This window comes from Typopeltis vanoorti, chromosome 9 (genome assembly GCF_054136105.1).
Source record: "Typopeltis vanoorti isolate ZY-2024b chromosome 9, IOZ_Tvanoo_1.0, whole genome shotgun sequence".
NCBI lineage: Eukaryota > Metazoa > Arthropoda > Arachnida > Uropygi > Thelyphonidae > Typopeltis > Typopeltis vanoorti.
Window position 1 is genome coordinate 110,938,048 of NC_143557.1, and position 25,116 is coordinate 110,963,163.

General features: G+C 37.4%; 1 protein-coding gene across 1 annotated transcript in view; it reads left to right on the forward strand.

The window, feature by feature from the left end:
* LOC150103423 (carboxypeptidase B-like) overlaps positions 1-16,968 on the forward strand; it is a 51,986-nt gene extending 35,018 nt beyond the window's left edge. The window contains exons 9-11 of the mRNA XM_090398162.1: positions 1,195-1,397; positions 14,432-14,516; positions 16,696-16,968. Coding sequence (XP_090254288.1) covers positions 1,195-1,397; positions 14,432-14,516; positions 16,696-16,886 — 479 coding nt within the window. The 3' untranslated portion in view covers positions 16,887-16,968. The remainder of the gene's footprint in view (positions 1-1,194; positions 1,398-14,431; positions 14,517-16,695) is intronic.
* The last annotated feature ends 8,148 nt before the right edge of the window (positions 16,969-25,116 follow it).

The window sequence follows — 25,116 nt, forward strand, 5'->3', positions numbered from 1 at the left end:
TGACAGTAGAACCACACTATTTTCAGACATTAAAAATATTATGTTAGGGTCAAGGACCACGAGACGGCAGCACTTGTTGAGCAGTCACCTCACTGTAGGCTGCTTAAATTAGTGATAGCCTTGGACCAGCTATCTCTGGCTATCAGCAGAGACTGAAGTGCCCACCCAGTCTTCAAAAGATAGGGCTAAAACGGCCTAGCCTACTCCCTATACAGGAATAAAAAGCGTTCACTTATTTATTTATTTTATTTTTTTGGAAACCTAGCGTTGGCCTCCAATAAGCAGGTAATGGTCTCGCCGGATGACGAAAGCCTTTATTCCATGTAATCATGTAATTCGACATCTTCAGCTGCTGGGTAGAGAGCGGAGACACTATCTATTCGACTAATAAGGCTGCCACGAATAAAGTATGCGTATAAATAATAATAACAACAATAATAATAATAGGTTTTATTCCCATAGCTTCAAAAAGAAATAAGAAATATTTTCATTTATTAAAGGAAGTGCAAAAACAAAAAGGTACTATCGTTGAGTCAAACTTTCGTTGGATTCATTTTGATCTCTTAAAAGTTTCGAGTCTCGTAGAGGTTCGCAGTACGTCGTTCCATCCCCAAAAGTTATGTATTTATTATCAATCTAGATAATAATCACAGCCCTTGATAGTGTGGTCATATTCATGATAGTACCCTTTAGTTGTAAAGACCTAGATCAATCTCATCTAGGATTCAAGTAACATTTATATTGGTTTTATAACTAAAGATGTCTTAGAGATCTCATATGGGGTGGATTTTTCATTTCTCTGTCCGATTTGTCTCCAAAACGCAAACCTGTTAGAGAACACACGCGATCATATCTCCCCATACCTTTCTTCTTCAGAAGTTATTTAAACGTCTCCTTCATTCAAGAAAATTGACAGTAGAACCACACTATTTTCAGACATTAAAAATATTATGTTAGGGTCAAGGACCACGAGATGGCGGCACTTATTGAGCAGTGGAATTAAGCCTTCCACCTAGGCTTAATTTTATTCTAGTATTTTCCAAAACGGACTATATTTACATGAAATTCCATTTTTTGTCCTAAGAGATCGTTATACACAGACACAAGATATCAAAAAAGTTTGTTTATATACCGTATTTTATATATTTTGCTGTCATCAGGTCACAGTGCAAATATTGTATTTCATTCTTTCAGAGGGTGGTGCCAGCAATAACCCATGTGCACCTACTTATGCAGGCCCAAAGCCATTTTCAGAGCCAGAAACTAGAGCAATATCAGATTTCATATTGACTATGAAGGGGCGGGTAAAAATTTTCCTTGCCTTTCATAGCTATTCGCAGTTGTGGCTTACACCCTGGGGATGGACTTCTTCCTTACCAGCAGATTATTCTGAAATGGTGAGTATATTTGAATTGTTTGATATCTTTTGCATGCAAATTAAAAGACTGCCTATCTTATACGATACTTAGGAATGTTGTAAAAATAATATTGTTAATCAAATTTTTTTTCTCCCGGAAACTCGATGTTTCATCAAGCATACAGGCAAATCGGCCAGAATACAGACGCAATTTGTACACATAAAATACTAATAGTATTTTTTGTATGTAAAGAGATGACGCACAACGACACTAGCGTGTAGCTAGTGGCGTTGTGCGTTAGGGGTGAGTTTTCGCGATGAGTCTTTCGACTGTTTGGCAGTGTCACGTAATAAAAATAATAATAATATTTCTTGATGAAAGCTTTCTCGGCTATGAGATATGTATAAATTTAGGACTAATTGAGCTGAAAGAAACAAACATCAAAAATAAACTATTCTTATTTAAAAAAAACCCTACTAGTTATTTTCTACAGGCTTTGTAGCATCTCGTGTGTGAGAGTGATATATAAACTTCCGTCCTACTATCGAGAACTTCATTATTATTATTATTATGTGACACCTCCAGGGAGTCCAAACACTCATCGAGGGAGAGTGTGCCAACAGCATCGAACGATTAAGGGGTTCGAACTACTAACCGCGTCCAAACTTGCTTAACTTTTTGCGAGCCATTAGTAGCAGAGGCTCTACCAATCGACCAACTTTTGCTGGCTTAACTTCATCCGATGCAAATATCCACAGAAGAAAAGATTCAGTGAAACACAAGAAAGCATTACAATACAAACTGTCATTACTCTAAAGCTTTTTTTAGAGTAATAACTGATAACTACTACGGTATTTTTTATGTTTTCTGCTAATTTGCTAAATCCTTTCTTGTGTGTATATTTGCAACAGATGAAGTCCTCGACAGTAGGACGAAACTAATTTTGATTTTTATAATCAGAACAGTTTACTCTGTGTGTGTGTGTGTGTGTGTGTGTGTGTGTGTGTGTGTGTGTGTGTGTGTGTGTGTGTGTGTGTGTGTGTGTGTGTGTGTGTGTGTGTGTGTGTGTGTGTGTGTGTGTGTGTGTGTGTGTGTGTGTGTGTGTGTGTGTGTGTTTCTTTGGAAATACACACACACACAGAGAATCCTGAGTGTTTTGCCCTGCATACAAGCAAATCGGCTAAGAGAACAAATGCAATTTACAAGGCAAAAATACAGTTGTTGGTTGTGGACGGTAGATGGCGTTGTGTAGTTGGAGGGTTAAGTAAGTTGATAAGACGGTGAGTTGTGTGCAGTCGGGTTTAATATCCTTCCCTGATGAGTCATGAGTGTTCGGATTTCTTGGAGATATGAAGTAATAGTAATAATAATAGAATAACACATCAGCAAATAATGTCCCAATTCAGTAAAACGTGCTTTTAGTTGCCAACACTGTGATCCTAAATCAACTAGTGCTGTTTGTGGCAAAAGTTTAGAGTCAAGTAGTCGACTTTACTTGAAGAGTTAGTTTATTAGATGCTGCTTTTCAAAGCCTCTTGTAAATAAACAATCTCTATGGTAAACAGAATTTTACTATTGGAAATGACTTAAGAACCTTGAGTTTATAAAGGATCCAAACAACAGTTTAATACCTACGCACAAACTCTACCTCATTTGCTTGGTAAAGTATTAGAACAGAATTCGGATAAAACTACTGAAAATAGCATTTTAGCTAATTATATATACTTATAATTATATATAATTATATATATATATATATATATATATATATATATATATATATATATATATATATATATATATATATATATATATATATATATATATATATATATATATATATGATAAACGTTGTTCTGAAAAGAAACAACAATCCTTGACTGTGGTGGTGAGAAGGGAGGGATGATAATTCCCCCTGCATCTTCCAAGGTTTCTTTAAGTCAATTAAAATTTGGAAAAAAAAAAAAAAGAAAAAAAAACTTGGGCAATATGCAAGCTCGTTATATCTGTAAACTGCGTGTTTTCTGGGTGGGTTTACATCTGTGAAATGATTAATGCCAGTTTCTGGGAGTTAAATCCCTTCCACCAGCATACGAGACCCGTTAATTCCTATTCAGTTAATATACCCTTATAAAGGTTCATTGCTTCCTAGATGGGACTCGAATCTATATTTTTCCAACCCAAAGGTAAATTCCAATGACTCTCTTTAATTCACACTTTAGTTTTTAAAAGCAAAGTCATTCAGTTCTTACTGGCCACTGTTTCACTCAGCTCTTTTAAATGGCATAAGAAAATTCGGTCATATTTTAAGTATCTAGTAAAATATCTCTTTCGGTATATGCAGCTATTGTCCTTCAAGGGAATTCAATAGTTAAAATTAAAAGAAAAAAAATATATATATAATATATAAAAATGTACTAATATTTAACTCAGCATCTTCGACTTCCCTACGAGGACGCTCTGTTAAGAAATCGCAAAAATAAAAATACAAAACCGGAATATTAAAACACACACACACACACACACACACACACACACACACACACACACACACACACACACACATTATCATATATGTTATTAATATAACAATGGAAATAATTTATATTAGTGAAAATTGTATTACATTATTAATTGTAATTTTCAAATAAGAAAATAATATCAATAAATATTATCAACACAATAAGAAATATTAAAAATACCTATTTTCCGCACCCTCTAAGACCACAGACTACAATCAATTCCTTAATATTCGGCAGTTCATTCCCTCTGTCTATACTTGAAGTCTTATCCAGGTCTGACAATTCACAAAGTTCTTCCAAATTCATAAAGTTCTCTCAGTGATAATACATATTCGTATATACATAGGCTGTTCAATAAGTAATAAGACTATATTTATACAGAAAACAGATTACCTTTAATCGTCATCATTTACATGGTCTTTTTCGAAGTAACTACCGTGAGACGCGATGCATTTGTCCCAACGTTGCGTCCACTTCTTAAACACATGTGAGAGTCCGTTTTCTGAGAGTTCTTTCAAAACCGCCTCCGAAGCTTTTACACGTGCTTTGTTGCTTTCGAAATGGCGCCTCTTAGTGGTTTATTGAGCTGAGGAAACAGCCAGAAATCGCACGGTGCGAGATCAGGACTGTATGGAGGGTGTGGTAGGATATCTGTATTGTTCTTCTGCAAACGTCCACTACACAACCAGCAATATGTGGCCTTGCATTATCGTGATGCAATAAGAAGCCATTCTTCAGCAATGGACGCTTCCTTTTGACGTGCTTGATGATAATCGCTGCTGTGTTGATCATTGTCTCTGTGATGGACGTCGAAGGTCTTCACTCACGTTCATGATCTTCCACATTTTGCCTTCCTTCCTTAAAAGTTTTATGCCAGCGAAAAACACTTTCCCTCGACATTGCTTCATCGTGGAAAAGCTTCGCGTATCATGTTAAAAGTGTCCGATGCCGATTTTTGCAAACGCACACAAAATTTAATCGCATAACGCTGTTCCAAGGACGCTTCCATTTCGAAGACTGGTCGCGTCTCGCAGACGCGCCGATGAGCACTTGCGTTTAGTGACGTGACACTCTGGCACATCATCCCGTATACGCCATCTATCAACCTCTTTTGTTAATACAGACAGCAACATTTCTTTATTCCATAGAAATTAATATTGTGATGAGTGGTTTCGCCACAGTAAAATTAGTCTTATTACTTATTGAACAGAGCCTGTGTAGCTCAGTGGATGTGGCGTTTGCACACCACCGCGCTAGGCCGCACGAAGGAAGTCTTGGTTTCGAGTCTAGTCGGCGACTAGAGGAAATTTTTCTAAGCCTTTTTTCGACCGGTTCCCGAGTTAGTCGATCTCTGGCACGGGAAGCAGGTTTTTCCTCCCGGAAACTCGGGTTTTTCGTCCTGTAAACTCAAGAAAATCGACCGTAGAACCCACATTATTTCAGACATTAAATATATTGTGTTAGGGTTAGAGACCACGAGATGGCGCCACATTTGAGCCGTCTCTCTTCACTGCGTACCGCTTAATTAGTGATAGCCTTGGGCCATCTGTCTCTGATTGGGTACCAGAATAAAAAAAAAAAAAAAAAAAAAAAAAAAAAAAAAAAAAAAAAAAAAGACTTATTGAACAGCCCACGTATATATTGCATTAGGGGAAAATTCTAAGGAAAGTGATCAGAGATTGCTCCACCTTTACCACGAGTTTCCTAGTGTTGCACTACGTGTAGCCGCAAACTTGACTTGTCTGTTTGCTTATTTAGGAAAAAGGATTAAAAACCTAGCTTATAAAATTCTTGGTATCTTTAACATAATATATACCCAAGGTAAAAAACTTTCTATATATATATATATATATATATATATATATATATATATGAAAAACCTTTAATGACTAATACCGAGAGATAAAAAGATGACATAATATATTTGAAAAGATACAACTAGTTTCGTTGAATTGATCAACATCTTCAGGTATCACAATCAAAGAAGTATATAAAGAATTACAGAGACTTAAAATTGTAATAACAGAACAAGTACAAAAAGACAGTAGCGTGAAAAAGGATTAAAGTATAATTCATATGATGGAGAAAATCTCTCTTTCGGTATATGCAGCTATTGTCCTTCAAGGGACTAATACCTAGAGATAAAAATGACATGATATATTTGAAAAGCTACTGTCTTTTTGTACTTGTTCTGTTATTACAATTTTAAGTCTCTGTAATTCTTTATATACTTCTTTGATTGTGATACCTGAGGATGTTGATCTATTCAACGAAACTAGTAAACTAGTAGTATCTTTTCAAATATATCTTGTCATCTTTTTATCTCTCGGTATTAGTCATTAAAGGTTTTTCATAATATTCCAACCGAGTAAAAATGAATTCTGAAAGAAAAAAAAAAAATAAAATAAAATAAAATAAAAAATACACACACACACACACACACACACACACACACACACGTATATTCCCTTTTATACGAACGCGAATTTTCCACGCAATGTACGTTTAGTAGAAGTAGTTTCGACATAAGCAAAAAAACAGTGGTTTCTATTTTGAACAACACATTCTTATTGTAAAGCTAATTCTAAACTAATTTAAGAAATAATCATTCACTTACTTGGCACAGAAGCAACTATGACATTCCTAGAGTGCGAACTCCGCTATTTTCGTAGCAAGTTAATTACTGTAAACAAACTGGAAATGACTTGGCTCAGACTATTCTCTTCTGTACATTAAATAACAAACAGTTTGAAATATGTTTGTTGTGAGGGATTACTCTTACAAACCTCCATAATGCACACTTATTTCAAATTGTTAACTGTGAACATCAGCAATAATAAATAAAGCTGTGCATTTGAACGTAATCTCCAGAAAAATTAAATTTATACAAGTCGAAATTGGATTTCCATATTAGGAAATGGTCGATAGGTGGCCTGGCCGTTGTATAAAACTAATCTGTTAATAAAATGAATATCGGATTGTGCGCTTAAGAATAGATAAGGTATAATCTATTCTTAAGGGGAGAGTTTTCGAAGATGGCGGCTCGCATAGTAGTCTCGCATGATGGTTGTTGTTGCGAAAAATGTTTTTTGATTTCAGTGGTGATTAGTGAGTTTTAGATATTGTGATTCTGCTTTGTTTGCGGAATAGAAGGTAAGAATTTAACTTTTGATACAATTTTCTGGCCCTAGCCCGTTCTATTCGCCATCATACCTATCCGAAATATATCTTAATATTTCGTACACAAGAATGGAGAATGTAAACGATATCAAGGACGCCATTCAACAGCTAAACAAAGATATGTCACTTGACATTCTCAAATTCATCCTTAAGAAATTTGATACAGACTATCCTGGTTGCTTGAATCTCTTCACTCAAGTAAATGACACTGAAGATGATGATTTGGACATAGAAGAGGACATTACACCTGTTCTACCTACAAAGATTCCCCGACAGTTCGATTGTTCTCATGAGGAACAATCTAATAAAAGACGAAGAACATCGGGAGGTGAATTGGAAGATAATGTAACAACTCAACAAAATCAGATCTCCCAAGACAGAAAAGAAAAGGTCCCTCCAGTTATCCTTCGAGATAAAGACAAATGGACCTCAGTCTCAAGATCCCTAGGAGAACATAATATCAATTTTTCCTGGGCAAGAAATACTGAAGAGGGTGTAAAGATCCACCCTACCACTGTCACTGATTATCGCTTGATGACGAAAATGTTTGACAACTCAAAACTGCCCTTCCACACCTTTGCGCTAGCAAGCGAGAAGAACTTAAAGGTAGTTCTAAGAGGAGTGGCTGAAGGCATCACAACTGATGAGATCACAGCTGACCTCATCAATCAAGGACTGACTCCAACCAAAGTCAGTAGAATGTTGAGGTCAGATAAAACACCAATGCCACTGGTGTTGGTCGAAATCTCCAACACACAAAAAAGCATCTATGAAGTAACAGACATCTGTAAGCTTAAAATCACAACCGAACCTCTAAGGAAGAAGGCATCGGCAGGGCAGTGCCACAGATGCCAGAGGTTCGGGCATGCCCAAAAACTGTGCAGAGCTGCATATAGATGCCTAAAATGCGGTGAGGGTCATCAAACCAACTCCTGCACCAAACCCAGGTCGACACCTGCCTGTTGTGCCAACTGTAGAGGACCACACCCCTCTAATTACAAGGGTTGCCTTTTCCATCCAAAAAACCGTGGATCATTAAGAAGTAACCACGCTCCTCCAAGAAATGGCACAATGCACATGCAAGCAGTTCGCCCTCCAGATCATATTACCTCACATTCGACAACACAGGAAGGCACTCGACCCTCAACCATGTCCAAATCATATGCGGAAGCGGTAAGAACCCAGACTTCTTCATCGCAAGAGCGAACAAGCTCTAATCTCACATCAGCTTTAACCTCGTCACTTGCAACAATGCTGCATGAATTCAGCAAAGCAAGCACCTCACCATCCTCCAGAAAAAGATTCTACCTAGAAACCCAATCTATATTAACAGCTCTCTATAATGTTTAAAAATTTTAAACCAAATTCTCTCATGATAACAGCATGGAATGCCAATGGCTTAACAAACAAAATTCTCGAGCCGCAAGAATTTGCAAAAAGATACAATCCAGACATAATCTTGATCAGTGAATCCCACCTCAGACCATCAAACAACCCAAAACTAAGAGGTTATATTTTATACAGGACAGACAGACTTAACTCTAGTGGAGGTGGAACAGCTATTTTTATCAAAAATTATTTAAGCCACAACTCGCTGACCAACCCCCAAACTCTAAACCTTGAGGTGACGGGTGTGGAAGTGCACACTAGTAATGCTGGCAAACTCAAAATCTACGCAGCGTACAATCCTCCCAGTATTCCACTATTGACAGCAGACTTAGACTCCGTCCTCTGCTCCACGGATTCCATAATTATAGCTGGAGACCTTAACTCCAAACATACGGCCTGGTTCATTTCGTCAATCAACACCAAAGGCCGTACCTTATACAACTACAGATTACTCAACTCATCAATAGTAGCTGGACCCACTGAGCCCACTCACTACAGCCCATCAGGAAGTTCTGATGTATTAGAAATAGTTATCCTCAGAAACATCAAATATCAATACCAGCTGGAGACAGTAGAAGAGCTTAACTCAGATCATAATCCTATCCTACTCAGGTTAGGACTTCAAGACCAGCTCTCTTCCCATCATTCTTTCATACCATGGGACAAGCTCTCTAAGGTTCTTCCAATCCACATCGGTCCTCCCCCTGTCATTCGTAAAAAAGAAGAAATAGATCATGCTGTAAACAATTTAACTAGGCAAATCAACACAGCAATAGCATCAGTCACTCAAACCACTGTCTTTCACGCTCCTGACTGGATCCCAGAAGAGATAATGGACCTGATTAGAGCCAAAAACAAGGCCAGAAAGCGATATCACAACACCAGAGCCCAGCAGGACAAAGCAACCTTAAACATTTTGAACAGACAGGTTCGAGAAGCCCTCCAAGTCCACAGGAACTCCAAATGGGAAACCAAACTGAAGGAAATCAACCCAGAAGATAACTCCATGTGGAAGTTTGTAAAATCTCTTCGTATCAAAAGACAACCACTTCCCCCTTTAAAGACCAATCTTGCAGTTGCACACACAGATGAAGAAAAAGTAGCCCTAACTGACAATCTGGAAAATCAATGCAGCCCATCTTATGCAAACTTAAATATCAATCTTATTTACAAAGTTCATCGTAAAGTTAGATATGCACTAAGTCAGCCTAATGATGATTCAGAAACCATCACCCCCACATCTCCAACAGAAATAATAATTATCATTTCCCATCTGAAGAATAAAAAGGCCCCCGGCCCGGACGGCATTACCAATAGAATAATAAAGCTACTCCCACGGAAAGCCATAATTCATCTAGTTAATATTACCAATTCCATATTAAGATTCCAATACTTTCCCTCTGATTGGAAAATCGCGGACATTATATCTCTGAAAAAACCTGGTAATAACCGACAACTTCCCCAAAGCTACAGGCCCATCAGTCTTCTTTCCTGTCTTGGCAAAGTAATAGAAAGGGTCATCCTATCAAGACTACAATCAGCAGGACCAACAGAAAATAATCCCAAATGAGCAATTTGGGTTTTGCAAAGCTCACAACACGGTGCAACAAATTCACCGACTAACAGAACCTATCACTCATGGCTTTAACTGGCACCTTCATACTGCTGCTGTATTTTTGGATGTTGCCAAGGCCTTTGATAAGGTCCGGCATCAAGGCCTTATCTTCAAACTAATTGAAAACAATATCCCAATTAAACTAGTGAAACTCATATATTCATATATCAATGAAAGATACATGCAAGTAAAACTCAACGGAATTGTTTCTTCAAAGCGCAAAATCCTGGCGGGAGTACCTCAAGGTTCTCTTCTGGCCCCAATACTTTTCACAACTTACATGGCAGATATTCCTCTCAACCCAAAAACAACTACTACGGCTCTTTATGCCGAAGACACCGCTATTATAGCTAGATCGCTCAGCCCTCACCTAGCAATCACTAGACTCCAAGGAAGTATCAATGAGCTAGCAAACTGTTCACCAACTGGAGAAGTCAAGTAAACCCCCTCAAAAGCTCTGCCATGATGTTTTCAAGAAGAAAGATCTGCAACAAAGAAGACATCCTGCTCTCTGGTCAAAAGATCCCATGGCATTCAGAGACCAAATATCTTGGGGTATTGATGGATAAGAAACTCCTTTTCAACAAACACATCAATCTCATTTGCTCCAAATCTTCCAAAGTCATAGCTCAGCTCTACCCATCGATCAATCGCAAGAGCAAATTGAACCTACATAATAAATTGCTTCTTTACCGGATGGTAATACGTCCAGTCATCACCTACGCCTCACCAGCATGGAGTCACACTTCAAGATCAAACATTTCAAAATTACAGATAATCCAAAATAAATGCCTTAGGATGATCCTGGATGCACCGTGGTTCATCAGAAATTCACAAATTCACCGAGAAACCGGCACTCCGTACATCTCCTCCCTTCTTCGTGATCTTGCAGAAAAATTCTTCGTGAAGTCAAGTTCACATTCAAACCCACTAATCGTGCAAGCTGTCAATTACAATGAGACTGATTACTGCAAACACAAAAGACCGAAGGCTATTCTTCTCTCAACCGATCCTAGCTAACACTACTGCCCTCAGAGGGCGAGCTTAATTGCTCACAAATCTCCCATTCCCAAATAACTCTCATTACAGATAAAGGGGAATATGAAAAGCACTTGTGCTTCACCCATCCTGTCAGTAACGTCAATGGTCAATGGTCTATTCTTAAGTTCGATCATTATGCTGACTGACATAAATGAATACAGAGGAAACTTTATGGAAAGAAGCGGCAATAGAAATGGGGTGATATGGCATATTCTGGAAATACTGGAAAGACAAAATATGAAGATGATTGTCTGCAACATATGAATTATACTTACTTTACGTAGATATTTCACCTTCTGCAAACAATACATCATCATTTCTTCACTCTATGGCAGCTATTTTTTTTTTTCTTTTGCGAATACTTATTGACATAATGAAACTCACGATCTTGATTTCCTGTGCCAAATCCACCCAAAAAAACTTGAAGTTCTTAAAAAAAAAAAAAAAAAAAAAAAAACCTCTGGCATTCAAAGTAGTAGTGATAATAACAACAAAACAATTTAACAAAATCAAATTATACATTTGAATTAGTTGTAAAAAGGAAGTGAACAGCAATAAATAAATTCACTAATACCTTTTATTCTTAACTCTTTTAATCTAGTTATAAAAATAAAAAATAAAAATAAATAAATAAATGAAAACTGGGCAACCATTTCTCCTTAGTCGTCGACGAAAGCTGAACTTCAAAAAATCGGCTAACTTTTTATTCCCGTATAGGCAGTAGGCGAGGCCGTTTTTTAGCTCTGTCTAACTTTTGGAGATTAAGTGAGCAGTTCAATCTCCACTGGTAGCCAACCATGGATAGCTGGCCCAAGGCTATCACTAATTAATCGGCACGCAGTGAAGAAGGCGGATAGTAAGTGCCGCCATCTGGTAGTCCGTAACCCTAACACAATATTTTAATGTCTGAAAATAGTGTGGGTTCGACGGCCGATTTTCTTGAGTTTACGGGATGAAAAAAAAACCCGAGTTTCTGGAAAAACCCACTAGCCCATGCCAGAGATCGACTAACTCTAGAACCGGTCGAGAAAAGGCTTAGAAAAAGTTCCTCTAGTCGGCGACTAGATTCGAACGCCTTTCGTCGTGCGGTCAAGGGCTGTAGAGGGCAAACGCCACTTCTACTGAGCTACACAGGTTGTTCCAAAAGCTGAACTTATAGGCCGTTAAACGCTATTCTAACTTGTATATCGAAGACTGAATAACTTGAGAATTGATTGGAGAAAGCTTCGAAAAAGTTATTCTTCGGGTGAAGGCTAGAAATTGAACTTATAAACGTTCTTTATCCTAGCTGTTGAGTGCTATGGAATTAAAAACGTGACCACGGGGATGCACAGGCACAATAAACGAATATTGTTTCTAATTATGAATTTTAATTTTACAGTTTTTATTATCAAGTTCATGTACAGAAAACTGTTTTATTATATTTTAGATATGATATATGTACATGAAGTTGCAAAAATTCTTCGAATCCCTTTCCCCTCCATTTTTTTTTTTTTTTTTTTTTGTTCTTCTCAAAGCGAGTATATTGACAAAAAAACCTCGCGGCTCAGCAAGGTATAAAGGCAAGGCGTTAAGCAAAGTGATTGTAGTTGTGTATATATTATCAGTGGAAATGGAGCGTTGGTAGGGTTCAGTTTATTGCCTTCCAGCAAGGTGGTGTAATCTTAGATTCCGTATTAGCCAACAATCAGCAGCATGAATTGCAATATTACAATTCGTGCTATTAAACTGACGTTCTGAACAGTGTGTGTGTGTGTGTGTGTGTGTGTGTGTGTGTGTGGCACTTACACCGTTGGGTATTGACATGATAAAGCACACGATATTCTTTAAGGACTGCATGTTGGTGTGTCTATCACATTCGCTTCAATCTTCTCAAACCATCTCGCTACACATTGATCTGAACCCTATAAAATACCTTTAGGGCGAATAAAAATGCCAGATGAGAGCAAGATCAACTCCCACCTTAATTATGGGAACTAATTGCTACTTTAGTGAGAATTAACTATCCTCTATAGAGCAGATGGACGGGTGTGGGTTTGACGAATATCCGGTGAACCGCTCTCACCAGAGTGCGAAACCCCAACTGTGAAATTCGGAGGTGGTGGTGTGATGGCATGGTCCTGGTTTGGCCTCGGAGACCTCTTTTTGTGGTACCACGATCATTGAACTCCTAGAGGTATCTGAACATTCTGGGCAATTCCATGTTTCCTACTTTGCGACGTTTCTAGGGAACTGTGTCTCTTTGAGCAAGACAATGCACTTTGTCATAAGGCTGTTGCTGCTTCTATAACTGTGTGGTTTGTGGACATGAACGTCACCACACTTGACTGGCCTCCACAAAGCCCTGATCTGAACGCGATTGAACATTTATGGGATGAACTGGATCGTCGGGCGAGTTCAAGGGACGTAAATAAATTGTAGCAGAGGCTACTATTGTAATGGGTTAAATCGAACTGGTCTCAAACCTTAAACATTCATAAATGTTATGATGAACTTGAGAGACGTATTCTCGAATCTAAAGAAATTTTACTCTATTCAATCCACTTGAATTGTAGCCTCAGCTACAATTTATCTGATGCGCACATTTCTGCTGTCCAGTGCTGGCGCTCTCGCGATATCTCACACACGCAGTTACATACAGCTGGAACTATAGCACGTACTTCAGTACTACAGTTTATAATAGATCTGTTGTCGTTATTATGTAATGTTTCTGTAGTTTTTTGTATATAATTCTTTGTACTTGGACACCTGATGAAGTTGTTTTATCAGGTGTCCAAGTACAAAACTAGTAGTGTTCCTATTAAACCCCATTCTTTATTATTCTCGGTGTTTAGTCATTTAAACTTTATTAATTTTCATATATTCATATATCATATATATATCATATATAAATATCATATATATAGCATCCAGATGTAACATTCAGTAATACTGCGCTTATGTAAATATCTCATAGACATGCGTCTCCATAGGATACCTAGAAGATCATCACGTGCCTTTTGTTGGAAAGACATCGGTTCAAAATATGGGAAATAGTTATGGTAAAGTGAGGAAGTCTCTCCTGTCATGGAGATGAAAGGTTTTCCTCTATAAACTGGGGGTTTTATCCTGGGGAATAAACATACTGGCCAGAGAATATCTAATTCTCGTAGCCTCTGTATTCCGACTTTATTCTGCTATTCTACGTAATTCTAAACATAATAAGAAACTAGATATTTATTATTCCAGTTTCATATCTTCATGGTTAATCTCAGGTTTTATCAAAAATTCAAATAAACTTCTTTTGAGCAGATTAATCACTTTAGAAATTGTTGATTTTGTTGCAGGTTTCTGCTGCCAAAACAGCAGTTGCAGCACTGACTAAAGTACATGGAACACGCTTTAGAATTGGTTCTTCAACCAATATTCTCTGTAAGTATATTGATATATTTTTAAAACAAATTTCAAATTATGGTTGAAATAGGTCTATAATAATTATTAGAGATTTGGAAGATATTTGGTTTCCTAGATCAGTTGAATAAATTTCCCCTAATGGCGGGGATACATAGATGGATCTAAGAGTTGTTGACTCCCCTAAAGAAAAATAAAATGTTAATTTTCGCTTATCACTTATCCAGATAAGTACTTATCTTTTGGAGATCAGTGACATTCAAACATGTGTTCTCATCCCATGAATAAAATATCGAGTCTGTACCCTACAGATAAAAGACTGGGCATGTGTCTCAGATAAAAAAAATCCAGTCAGATTCAGTTTGAATTTTGCCAAAATCTCAGTTACTAAATTGGGTATGAAATTTTGGTTCAGTCTCTCCCTATTTATAATAAAATTTGTTAATTTTGAGCCTTAACTAGCATCCTTTTTTCGAAATTCTGATGTAAATTAACTCTACTACTTTTCTGTTGTTATTGTGAAATATACAACAGCAACAATACAGATACTGAACGCCTTCAACAGTACCTGAGTCTAACAGAAAGCTATATACATTCTTCTTGAAATAGCAAAGATAGAATGCATGATTGTAGTGATTATGAATAAAATTCGAAAGTCTAAAAGTGTGATGAAACTAATGTTCTTGCCACCATCACAATATGGTGTATGCCAAATGGTGCAATCCCGTAGTCTTTACCAAATCCTGTACCTTCCCCTTTACTTTGGTAGGCCTGTTAATAGCTTTGTATATTATTATTATTATTACACAGGCACCTCCATGAAGTTCTACGACTCATCCCGGGAGACCCAAACTATCAACACAGTATCTATCGTACCTCTTATTTTGAAGCTATTATCAGACAAAACACCCACAACTGATTTAGGTGATCAGACCTGAGCACAGTAATCCAGATGTGGTTGTATCAAAGCTTCATAAAGAGGAATGTTAACTCGCTTATCTCTGCTTGTTAGTGTGTTCTTCGATCACCAAGTAATCCTGTAAGCTATCCTGACTGCTTTAGCAATATGCCCTCTAAACTTTAACTCTCTATGTACTACTACCACCCCCCCCCCCAAATTCGTGGTTTCATCAATTTCTTGGAAAACACATCCCGCAATGTGGAATACAGCTTATAATCTTTGTATCCCAAAATACATAACTTGACACTTTTCCACATTATACTGACATCCGATATATTTTGCCCATACTGCCAGCCGATTATCTCATCTTGCAGTCATCATCTTGATTAACTATTAAACTACCCAACTTTGCGACATCAGCAAACAACTGAATAGCTGCCTTCAAATTATTTTCTATATCATTTATTTACAAACTAAACAGTAGTGGCTCAAGCTCAGAGTCCTGTGGGACATCACTAGTCACCTGACTTCTGCTCCTCCATATACTTCTTTTTGGTATTTATCCATCAGCCACCCTTTTATCCATATCACCAGTTTCATATCCATTTGTTGCAAATTGCATAATAGAGTTCCATGTGGAACTCTGTGGCATATATCATCCAGACAATAGGGTCTTGCGAAAATAGGTGTTTAAAATAATAATAATAATAATAATATTAAAAAAATTGTACTCCAGAGCAAACATCTCGAAAAGAAATAGGGAAAAGCTAAACCTTTCTGCCATTTCGTTTGACATCATAGAGTCCCAATGTTTCTTCTTTTTTTGAAAATTCAACTGATAAAGTTATTCTTCAAATTAGTCCCTATGCTGAATCTAACGGTAACACTTTAGGATACTTCTAAGTTTTCCTCGGTAACTCAGACTTCTTTGGTTCAGTCATATCTTATATTTCTTGATTAATGAATGGGAGACATCTTGCTCTGTTTTTTCTCAGCTAATTAGAATGGACAGAAAGTTTGACTATACCGAAGGGTTAGTAGAATGCAATTTAACTGAAATGACAAGTTTTAATTGAAATCTAAGACTGTTCATTGTCATCTTTAAAAAAGAAAAATTTTGAAAGAAAAAATATTTTTAAAAAAAGTTTTTTAAATATTTTCAAATAGAATCCTTTTCCCTTTAAAAAATATTTTTGAAAGAAAAAATATTCTTTTTGTATTAAAAAAAAATAAAATAACTAAATAAAAGATAATATTCAAAATCAAAGACGTTAAATGATTGATGAGTTTGCATTTCAGACGTAGCCAGTGGAGGAGCAGATGACTGGGCACACGGAGTTGCTGGAGTCAAGTATTCATATACTGTAGAGCTACGAGATACAGGTCGTCATGGTTTCACCTTACCTGCAGAATTCATTAATCCTTCTGGACAAGAAATGTTGGCTGCAGTGAAAGCAATGGCACTTCACGTCAAAGACAATATGAAATGAAATTTTGAATATTTATGTTTTGAACTGTACAAAAATAATAAAATAAAATAAAGGAGAGAATAAAATTCTTGCATTTGCTGCAGCTATGCAAGTGCTTATTTGTATAGTTACAGACCAAAGTGACCACTCACTTTAAACTCGAGCATATTACAGTATATGTCGATTATGAAAATAACTTGAAGTATGTTCAAAAATGCAAGCAGAATTCTTACGGTCGGGTAATATGGTATGAATCAAGAATGTCATCGAGTAACAAGCTTATATTGTATGTATTAAAAGTAATCCTTCTACGCGTTTTCATCCTTATTTATAGGAAACTGGTAAGCAGTCAATATTCACTTCTCAGTATCAGTGAGGCTAAGGGAATTCCTTAGGCATGCCGGATAACAAACAATGTTCTTAACATAAGTCATATTTACTCGTAAGTACTAGTGAGTGTTTTATTTTCTTTAAATTGTGGGATTAGAAATCTAAACAACCCTTTGCCATTTCCTGCTTTGGTAGTTCTGCTGCTTGTTTGTGCAAATACTGCACTTTGAACCCTGTATAAGGTATGATTGTTTATAAAAGCTTACACTGGACGAGTTTGTTTAGCTTTGAACTTTTTATAAAACTCGTCTTTATGAAAAAGAAAAAAAAAACTCCTCTACTAGATCATATAATCGAACTGTAATCAGGGCCGTACTTATGCATAGGCGCAAGAGGCTCTAGCTGAATCCCCCCCCCCTTACCCCGAAAAATTAGGGATGTGATAAATAAATGCACCAAGATTCGTTTTCCTAGATGCAAAAAGACCAGAGTGATCACAAAAGATTTGTCTACTATCACCACCAAGTCTTGCAAAAGAGTTTGTAGTGGTATAGTTCGACACTACATAAGCGTGAGCTCTCGTTGGCAGACTGCCAAGAAGAGTCAGTTCAGATTGAAGGGGATAAAGAAATAAGGCGATAAACGAATTGGTCAACAACAGGCGATATCACGTGCTTTATAGGTAAAATTTTCCAACTGTTATACAAGCAAAATAGTTACCACTTTAAAAACTATAGTGATCTTAAAAGAGAAGTTAATTTTCCGACGTGTAATAATAAACAACTCATCCCACAATACGGATTGATTACCCGATTATCGGAATGGATTCTCCTTCTGCGCAGCAGTGTCGAGGGATCCCGTATTTGTGGACGTACGATAGTAGGGACGAATGATTTGCATGGGAACAAGGATCATATTTGATTGATATTAAGAGGTTGAGGAGGATAAAGGATAACACTGACAGTTTTCCTGAATGAAAAATAAAGATCTTAAGGAAATTCCAGTACAGCGATTTTTAATATAATGAATGAACTCTAATTTGTACATTAATGGAGCCTGTGTAGCTCAGTGGAAGTGATGTTTACACTTCTCAGAGCTAGACCGCCCGAAAAAAGAGCGTCACGAGTTCGATTCTAGTCACCGAAGAGGTGACTAGAATCGAATTAAAGGAACTAAAGGTGACTAGAGGAACTAAGCCTCTTTTCGACCGATTTCCGAATTAGTCGAGATCTCTGGCAAGCGGATTTTTCGTCCCGTAAACTCAAGAAAATCAACCACCCACCATAGAAATGTACAAAATATAAATTTTGTACATTTATATATCGGGAAGGATTTGATAGGCGACTTACAACTATTTGCTGATGATGCAAAGATAGGTTAGATAATCAGGAACACTGCTGATATGCAATATTTGCAGGATGATTTCAATAGGCTAGAATTGTGGGCATGGGAAAAATGGATGTCAGTAAATGCAAAGTCATGCACTTAGGTGTGATTAGATATCCAATATTGTATTATATTGATGAGATTATGCTACAAGAAACTGATCAGGCTAGAGATCTCGGAATAGATGTGATTAGATATCCAATATTGTATTATATTGATGAGATTATGCTACAAGAAACTGATCAGGCTAGAGATCTCGGAATGTTAGTATATAGTAAGTTTAAGTTCAGGGGCCATGTAGCGAAGATTGCAAATACAAGTCAAACGATAATTGCAATTTGAAAATTGGCTTCTTTTCAAGGCTTTGATAAGACTTTTTGATAAGACTTGGACTATTGCATGCAGGTCTAGTATGCTGGTTTCCGTGATACAGTGGAGAGAGAGAGTGCAAAGGCAAAAGAGTGTGCAAAGGCAAAATCATATCAAAATTGTGAAATACTGATTATGAAGACAGATTGAGAATTTGTAGATGCACAGACACACACACACACACACACACACACACACACACACACTAGCAAACAGGAGAAAGAGGGAGTTATATGATCGAGACTTACCAACTTCTAAAAGGGACATACAGGATTTTAGTTTATGAAATTTTTCATTTTATGGAGGGAAAGGACAAAAGGACATCCTTGGAAGCTGAGAAGGGGATGAGGGCTTGATATTTCTCTCAGAGTGGTGCATGATTGGAATGGATTGTCATTGGACGTTGTGTATGCAAGCAATGTAAATGAATTCAAGAATAATTATGACAGCTGGTGCGTGTAGTATGTGGCCTCCCTCGATGAGTCCCTGAAGGTCTCTTTTGATAATAAAAATAAAATTTTGCTATCAGTCAAAGTACAAATTTTTTGTTAACCCTACACGGAATATATCACATTTTAGGCCATTTTGTAGAAAATAGGGATATATTTACATTCCTCATTAAACCAAGTGCATTAAATCAAAACATTTACATAAGACACAACGAAGCACAGAAATCAGAATTACTGCAGTGAGACAGACACCAGTAACAGAATCTTTTGAATGCCAGCAAAGGTTGGTCGATTGGTAGAGCCTCTGCTACTAATGGCTCACGAAAAAAGTTAAGCAAGTTTGAGCGCTGTTAGTAGTTGGAAGGGATTCAATCATTCGATGCTATTGGCACACTCTCCATCGATGAGTCTTTGGACTTTCTAGAGGTGTCACATAATAATAATAATCTATTCTATATATATAAAAAGATAAGCCGAAATTTGAAACGTTTTTATGTCAAGTTTTTTGTCTCTTCATTGTTTTGAAACGTCCAACAATGTGTTTGCCTTCGTGAGACAAACACATTGTTGTCTCATATCTCGCATCGTCAGAACTGAACGAGAACCGGCTTACCAGCCCTTAACTCGGGGGGGAGCGCCGTAGGCGCCAGGGGATGGAGGCCCCCCTAGTAATAATATAATATAATATAATACACTCTACCACAGTTATGGTGGCTTATTCTCTTCAGATTTTCCTAGTGATACAGCATTCTTTAGTGTGTTGTTTCACCCACCCTCTTTCTAATTTACTTAGACATTCTTTTGCTGACCTGAAACCACTATTATTATTACGGGCAACTCCAAGGAGTCCTTAGACTCATCGATGGAGGCCCTAAACATGGTGGACAAGGACCTGAAATTCATGGGCCACATTGCACAAGTTGTGAATGCATCATTGCCATTATTCAATGTGATGCCTTCCTAGAAAATCTGCATGTCAGGAAACAGAGAATCCTGACATGCAGAAATAGAGAGGTTATGATTCCATTGTATAAGGCCTTGATCAGGCCTCATATGGATTATTGTGCACAGATTTGGTCGCCGGGTGACGAGGATATGTTGGAAAGGGTACAGAGAAGATTCACAAAGGTAGTCAGTGGTCTTTGGAATGTGAAGTACGAGGGCAGATTGAGAGAATGTAAGTTGCAGAGCCTCGTGAATAGGCGGATATGATTGAGACATATAAACTAAACTGGTCAGGGGTTGTTATCAGGTAGACATCAGGAAGGGATTTTTCATAGAATTGGAGAGGGGAGTAGAACAAGAGGCCATTGCTGGAAACTTTATAAGGAGGGTGTGAGCAAAGGAGTGAGAAGCAGGTTCTTTGCACGGAGAGTGGTTGGTGAGTGGAGCGCATTGCCTGAGTGTGTTGTGGATGTGGGCACATTGAATCAGTTTAAGAAGCGGTTGGATGAACATTGTATGCAATAGTGAGTACCTCCCACGATGAGTCTCTGACTCCATGGAGGTCGGGTGTTGATGATAATAATAATAAACATATCAAGAACAACTATTCGGCATTCGCACAATATCTATCATACTTTGCTTTGAACTCATTTACAGTCATAACACCCACAACAAACTCTGGCAGCTTATACCACTCATTCACAACTCTCCAAGTAAAAAACTTAGTTCTAACCATAGTTCTATCTATAGTTGTGCTGATGATAGCACTCTCTGCTCCTCCTACTCACATGATAAATCTTGCGGTGTTTAACATCTCAAGCTTCAACATCTAATATCTGTGCTCTAGATGCTCATTTCCATGCAGGAGTGATAACAACCTAATTACATTTATTTAATGCTTATATTTTATTATTTTTTGAAATGCTCAGCCTGATAGTGAAGACTATATGGCTCTTCCCGAAATGATATTTGTAACTAGCCTTTCCTGGCACTTATTTTCATTCCTTGTATAGCATCTTTGGCTTTAAAAAAAATTTTTTTTTTCTTTGGTATGTTACTATTGTTCAGCTACTAACCATGTACAAATCCACATCACCATAGAACACTGCTGTCACATTTTTGGTGATGCATCTAGAACTTTGTAAAAATTCTTCATGTTATTCAGAAAAAGCAATTCAGCTAACTGACTTCTCCCTCAGACTCTCTTCAGCTACTGTCTCTTCTACAGATATTTACATGAGTGCTGTTCAGTGGAACTAGCATCCATCATTCTCCCATTGCTGTTAAACTTGCAGTAACATGAGAAATCACTCAATATTCTTTTATAGTAGAATTGTTGACTTCTCAAGCCTGATACTCCTATTCATTTTTCATTCCTTCTTTATGAAATATGCCCAAAACACTACAACCTTAGAAATATATCGATAGGGTACAAATATCTACATGGCATTGATTTGCAATACACCTTGCAGCCTCATGTTTTGGAATAACATTTGGATGTGTCGACCTTTGGCAAGGAAAAATGAGAGTTTACCCTCCTAAAAACTTGAATTTTTAATCCACCTCAAAAAAAAAAAAAAAAAAGAAAAGAAAAGAAAAAAGCTATTCACATATACTTTTTAAATCTTCTCAGAACTGCAATAATGGTTTTAGTATTCCGAAAGACTAGGGAATTGTATTTCTATACTGTGCAAAGTAAATTTTAATGAATTTATTTTTACTTTATTAATTTCAAATTAAGGGTTCTGATAGCATCCTAAAACCATTTTGAAATGCAACACATCCCGGAATTGACTGTAATGGACATGTAATTCACAATGTTTTTATTTTATTTTATTTTATTTATTTCTCTCATATTGAATTTACGACAAAGTATTTGTGGCCTGTTACAATTCGTATTAAACTAGTTTTCTGATATTTATTAGCACCACAAATTCTCAATCCTCATAATCTACATCCCAGTCCCGATATCACCTTCGACACTTTTCTTTGCAACCTCTCCACTGAATCTGCTCTCGGAAACCACATTTGCACACAATAGTCCAGATGAGATCATTTTAAAGTTTTGTAAAGAAGCAAAATGACTTCCTTATTCTTACATTTCAAAGCTGGTTCAGCAGTACAATCAATTATTCTCATATTTGCAATCTTTGCTATATATATCCCCTGAACTTCAGCTTCCTCTCTAAAATTCCAAGATCCCTAGTCGGATCAGTTTCCTCTAGCATAATCACACCAACACAATATGCCATTGTACAGGGTGGCCATAAAATAACTTTCCCTCTTTGGAGACATTTGTGGCTAAAACCAATAAACGGAATGAGACCAAATTTTATAATGAGACTATTGAATGCACGGGAAGATTGATTTCCGCGAAAAAAAGATTTAGTACCAAAAGTCGCCGATAGGGAAATTTTTGCGCTGGCGGAGCCGAAAACAAGCGGATAATTACATTAAAGGCAGATAAAATGGAACAATAATATTTTGACAGTGTAAGCGATAGCCGCGCCATTCATTCCAGCTGGATATGGCGCGTTGCAATGATAAGAATAATAATTAAACTAAACCAACTTGCAAGAGACACAGAAATTAATGTAGTGATTGAACTCACATGAAATAATGTTTTATTCATCAGAATCAGGGTCCCCTGGACCACATACACGATTTTCAATGTGCTGACCTTTCTTGTGTACAACAAATTGCATCCAGTGTGCGACGCGCTCTACAAATGAGTGTAAGGAGTCGGATTGGATGTTCATAACAGCCTGTTTTATGTTCTCTTTCAAGACATGCAAGTTGGGAACGCCACCAACATACACAACGGATTTCAAATACCCCCACAGACAAAAGTCACATGGAGTGATGTCTGGGGATTAAGGCAGCCATTCCCTCGGAAAGAACTGACTGATAACCCTCTCATTACTGAAATGCTGGTGTAAAAGGCGCTATACTGAACGTTCAGTGTGTGTGGCCGTGCTCCATCCTGCATAAAAATTATGGTGTCCAAACATTGCCTTTGCCACAATGACAAAATTACTTTTGGAGAATGCAGTGGTACTTGCTGGATCGCTTGGGGAAGTTCAGTTGCCCAAATTCTGCAGTTGTGAGTATTGACCAACCCATTCAGATAAAAACGAGCCTCATCACTCCACAATATTCTCCAAGGCCATTCATTGTCGACCTCCATTCTGGCAAGAAACATTAGCGCGAAGGTGATGCGCTTATCATAATCTGCAGTAGTTACTGCTCGCACACGACTGAACTTATACGGACAGAAGAGAAGCATTTTCCATAAGACTTTCCAGACTGTACCATAAGCCATATCAAGTTTGCGAGCTATGGCACGAGCGCTTGGAACAGTACTGGTTCCTGTGTCGTCGAACACCGCAGTAACAACGTCTGTTACTGTCTCTTCTTGCACTGCTTTCCGTCCTCTGCCAGGTCTAACTCCTAGTGATCCAGTTTCTTCAAACTTCTTAATCATAGCTCAGTGCTACAGCTGACATAGGACCTATACGCAGGTTATGAAGCCTTCTAAATTCCCGAAGGGCCACTACGGCATTGCACTGTTTAAGGTAAAACAACTTAACAAATAAAGCACGCTGAGGCAAGGTAGAATGCATATTGAACACAATTCCTCAGTCATCTGAATAACTGCCTGAACGTTCCCAATCCCTTTTTAAGTGGAATTGGTGGCGCTGCTCTCACGTACGCACAGTAAAATTTGCATAATACTTTTTACCTGCGTTTACTGCAAATATTTGGTTGCTTTCGGCTCCGCCAGCTCCAAATTTTCCCCAATCGGTGACTTTTGGATACAAAATCTTTTTTTCTCGGACTTCATCTTCCCATGCCTTCGAAAGTCTCAATATAAAATGTGGTCTCATTCCGTGTATTAGTTTTAGCTACAGATACCTCCAAAGATGGAAAGTATATTTATGACAACATATATTTATGAAAGTACATTTATGGCAACCCTGTATATCTCTTTACACCAAAGTGCATAACTTTACATTTACTAACACAGAGCTGATAGCCATTTTCATATATATCCACAATTCCAGGCTTATTTTCAAATCATTCTGAAAGTATTGTTCTGTTGCGCCCTTCAATTAGAAAAGGCCTAAGTTCGATTCTCGTCATGACGGGAGGAATCTTTATATAGACATTTTCAATTGAAGGTGAGTTAGCCAATCTCATATGGGTATAGCAGGGTTTTTTCTCCTGGAAACTCGGGTTTTTCATCCCACATCCAGACAAAAATACTAGCTGTGGTGGTGGTTGTGGGCAGTAGATGGCGTTGATGTAGGTCAGTGTTTCTCAACCCGTGGTCCGCAGGCAGACTTAAATTAGTTAAATATATTTTTTAAATTATACAAACAAAAATTAAAATTGAATAAGTAAGTAAAAATTATTGAAATCAAATTGAGCCTTCAAAAATCCAACAAATAGCGTCAGAATGTTCAAAGGCGGAAGCAATAAAACTATATTTTTCACTTCACCCCTCTTTTATGATTCGTCATTCTGCCGCTAAATTTGTAGCTGCAGAATGACGAATAACAAAAGAGGGGTAAAGTGAAAAACAATATAGTTTTATTGCTTCCGCCTTCCCTTGCTGTTTTTTCAGAATTGAAGTGAACATCTGTTATCCACATTTCAACCAATTGCTTGTTGTGTATTGATTTTTATTATTGAAGGTTTCCTTCAACCAAGTCTCAGTATATCTTCACAAGTGCTAAGTGATACTTGAATAAAGTGTGTCGTGAGTTAAC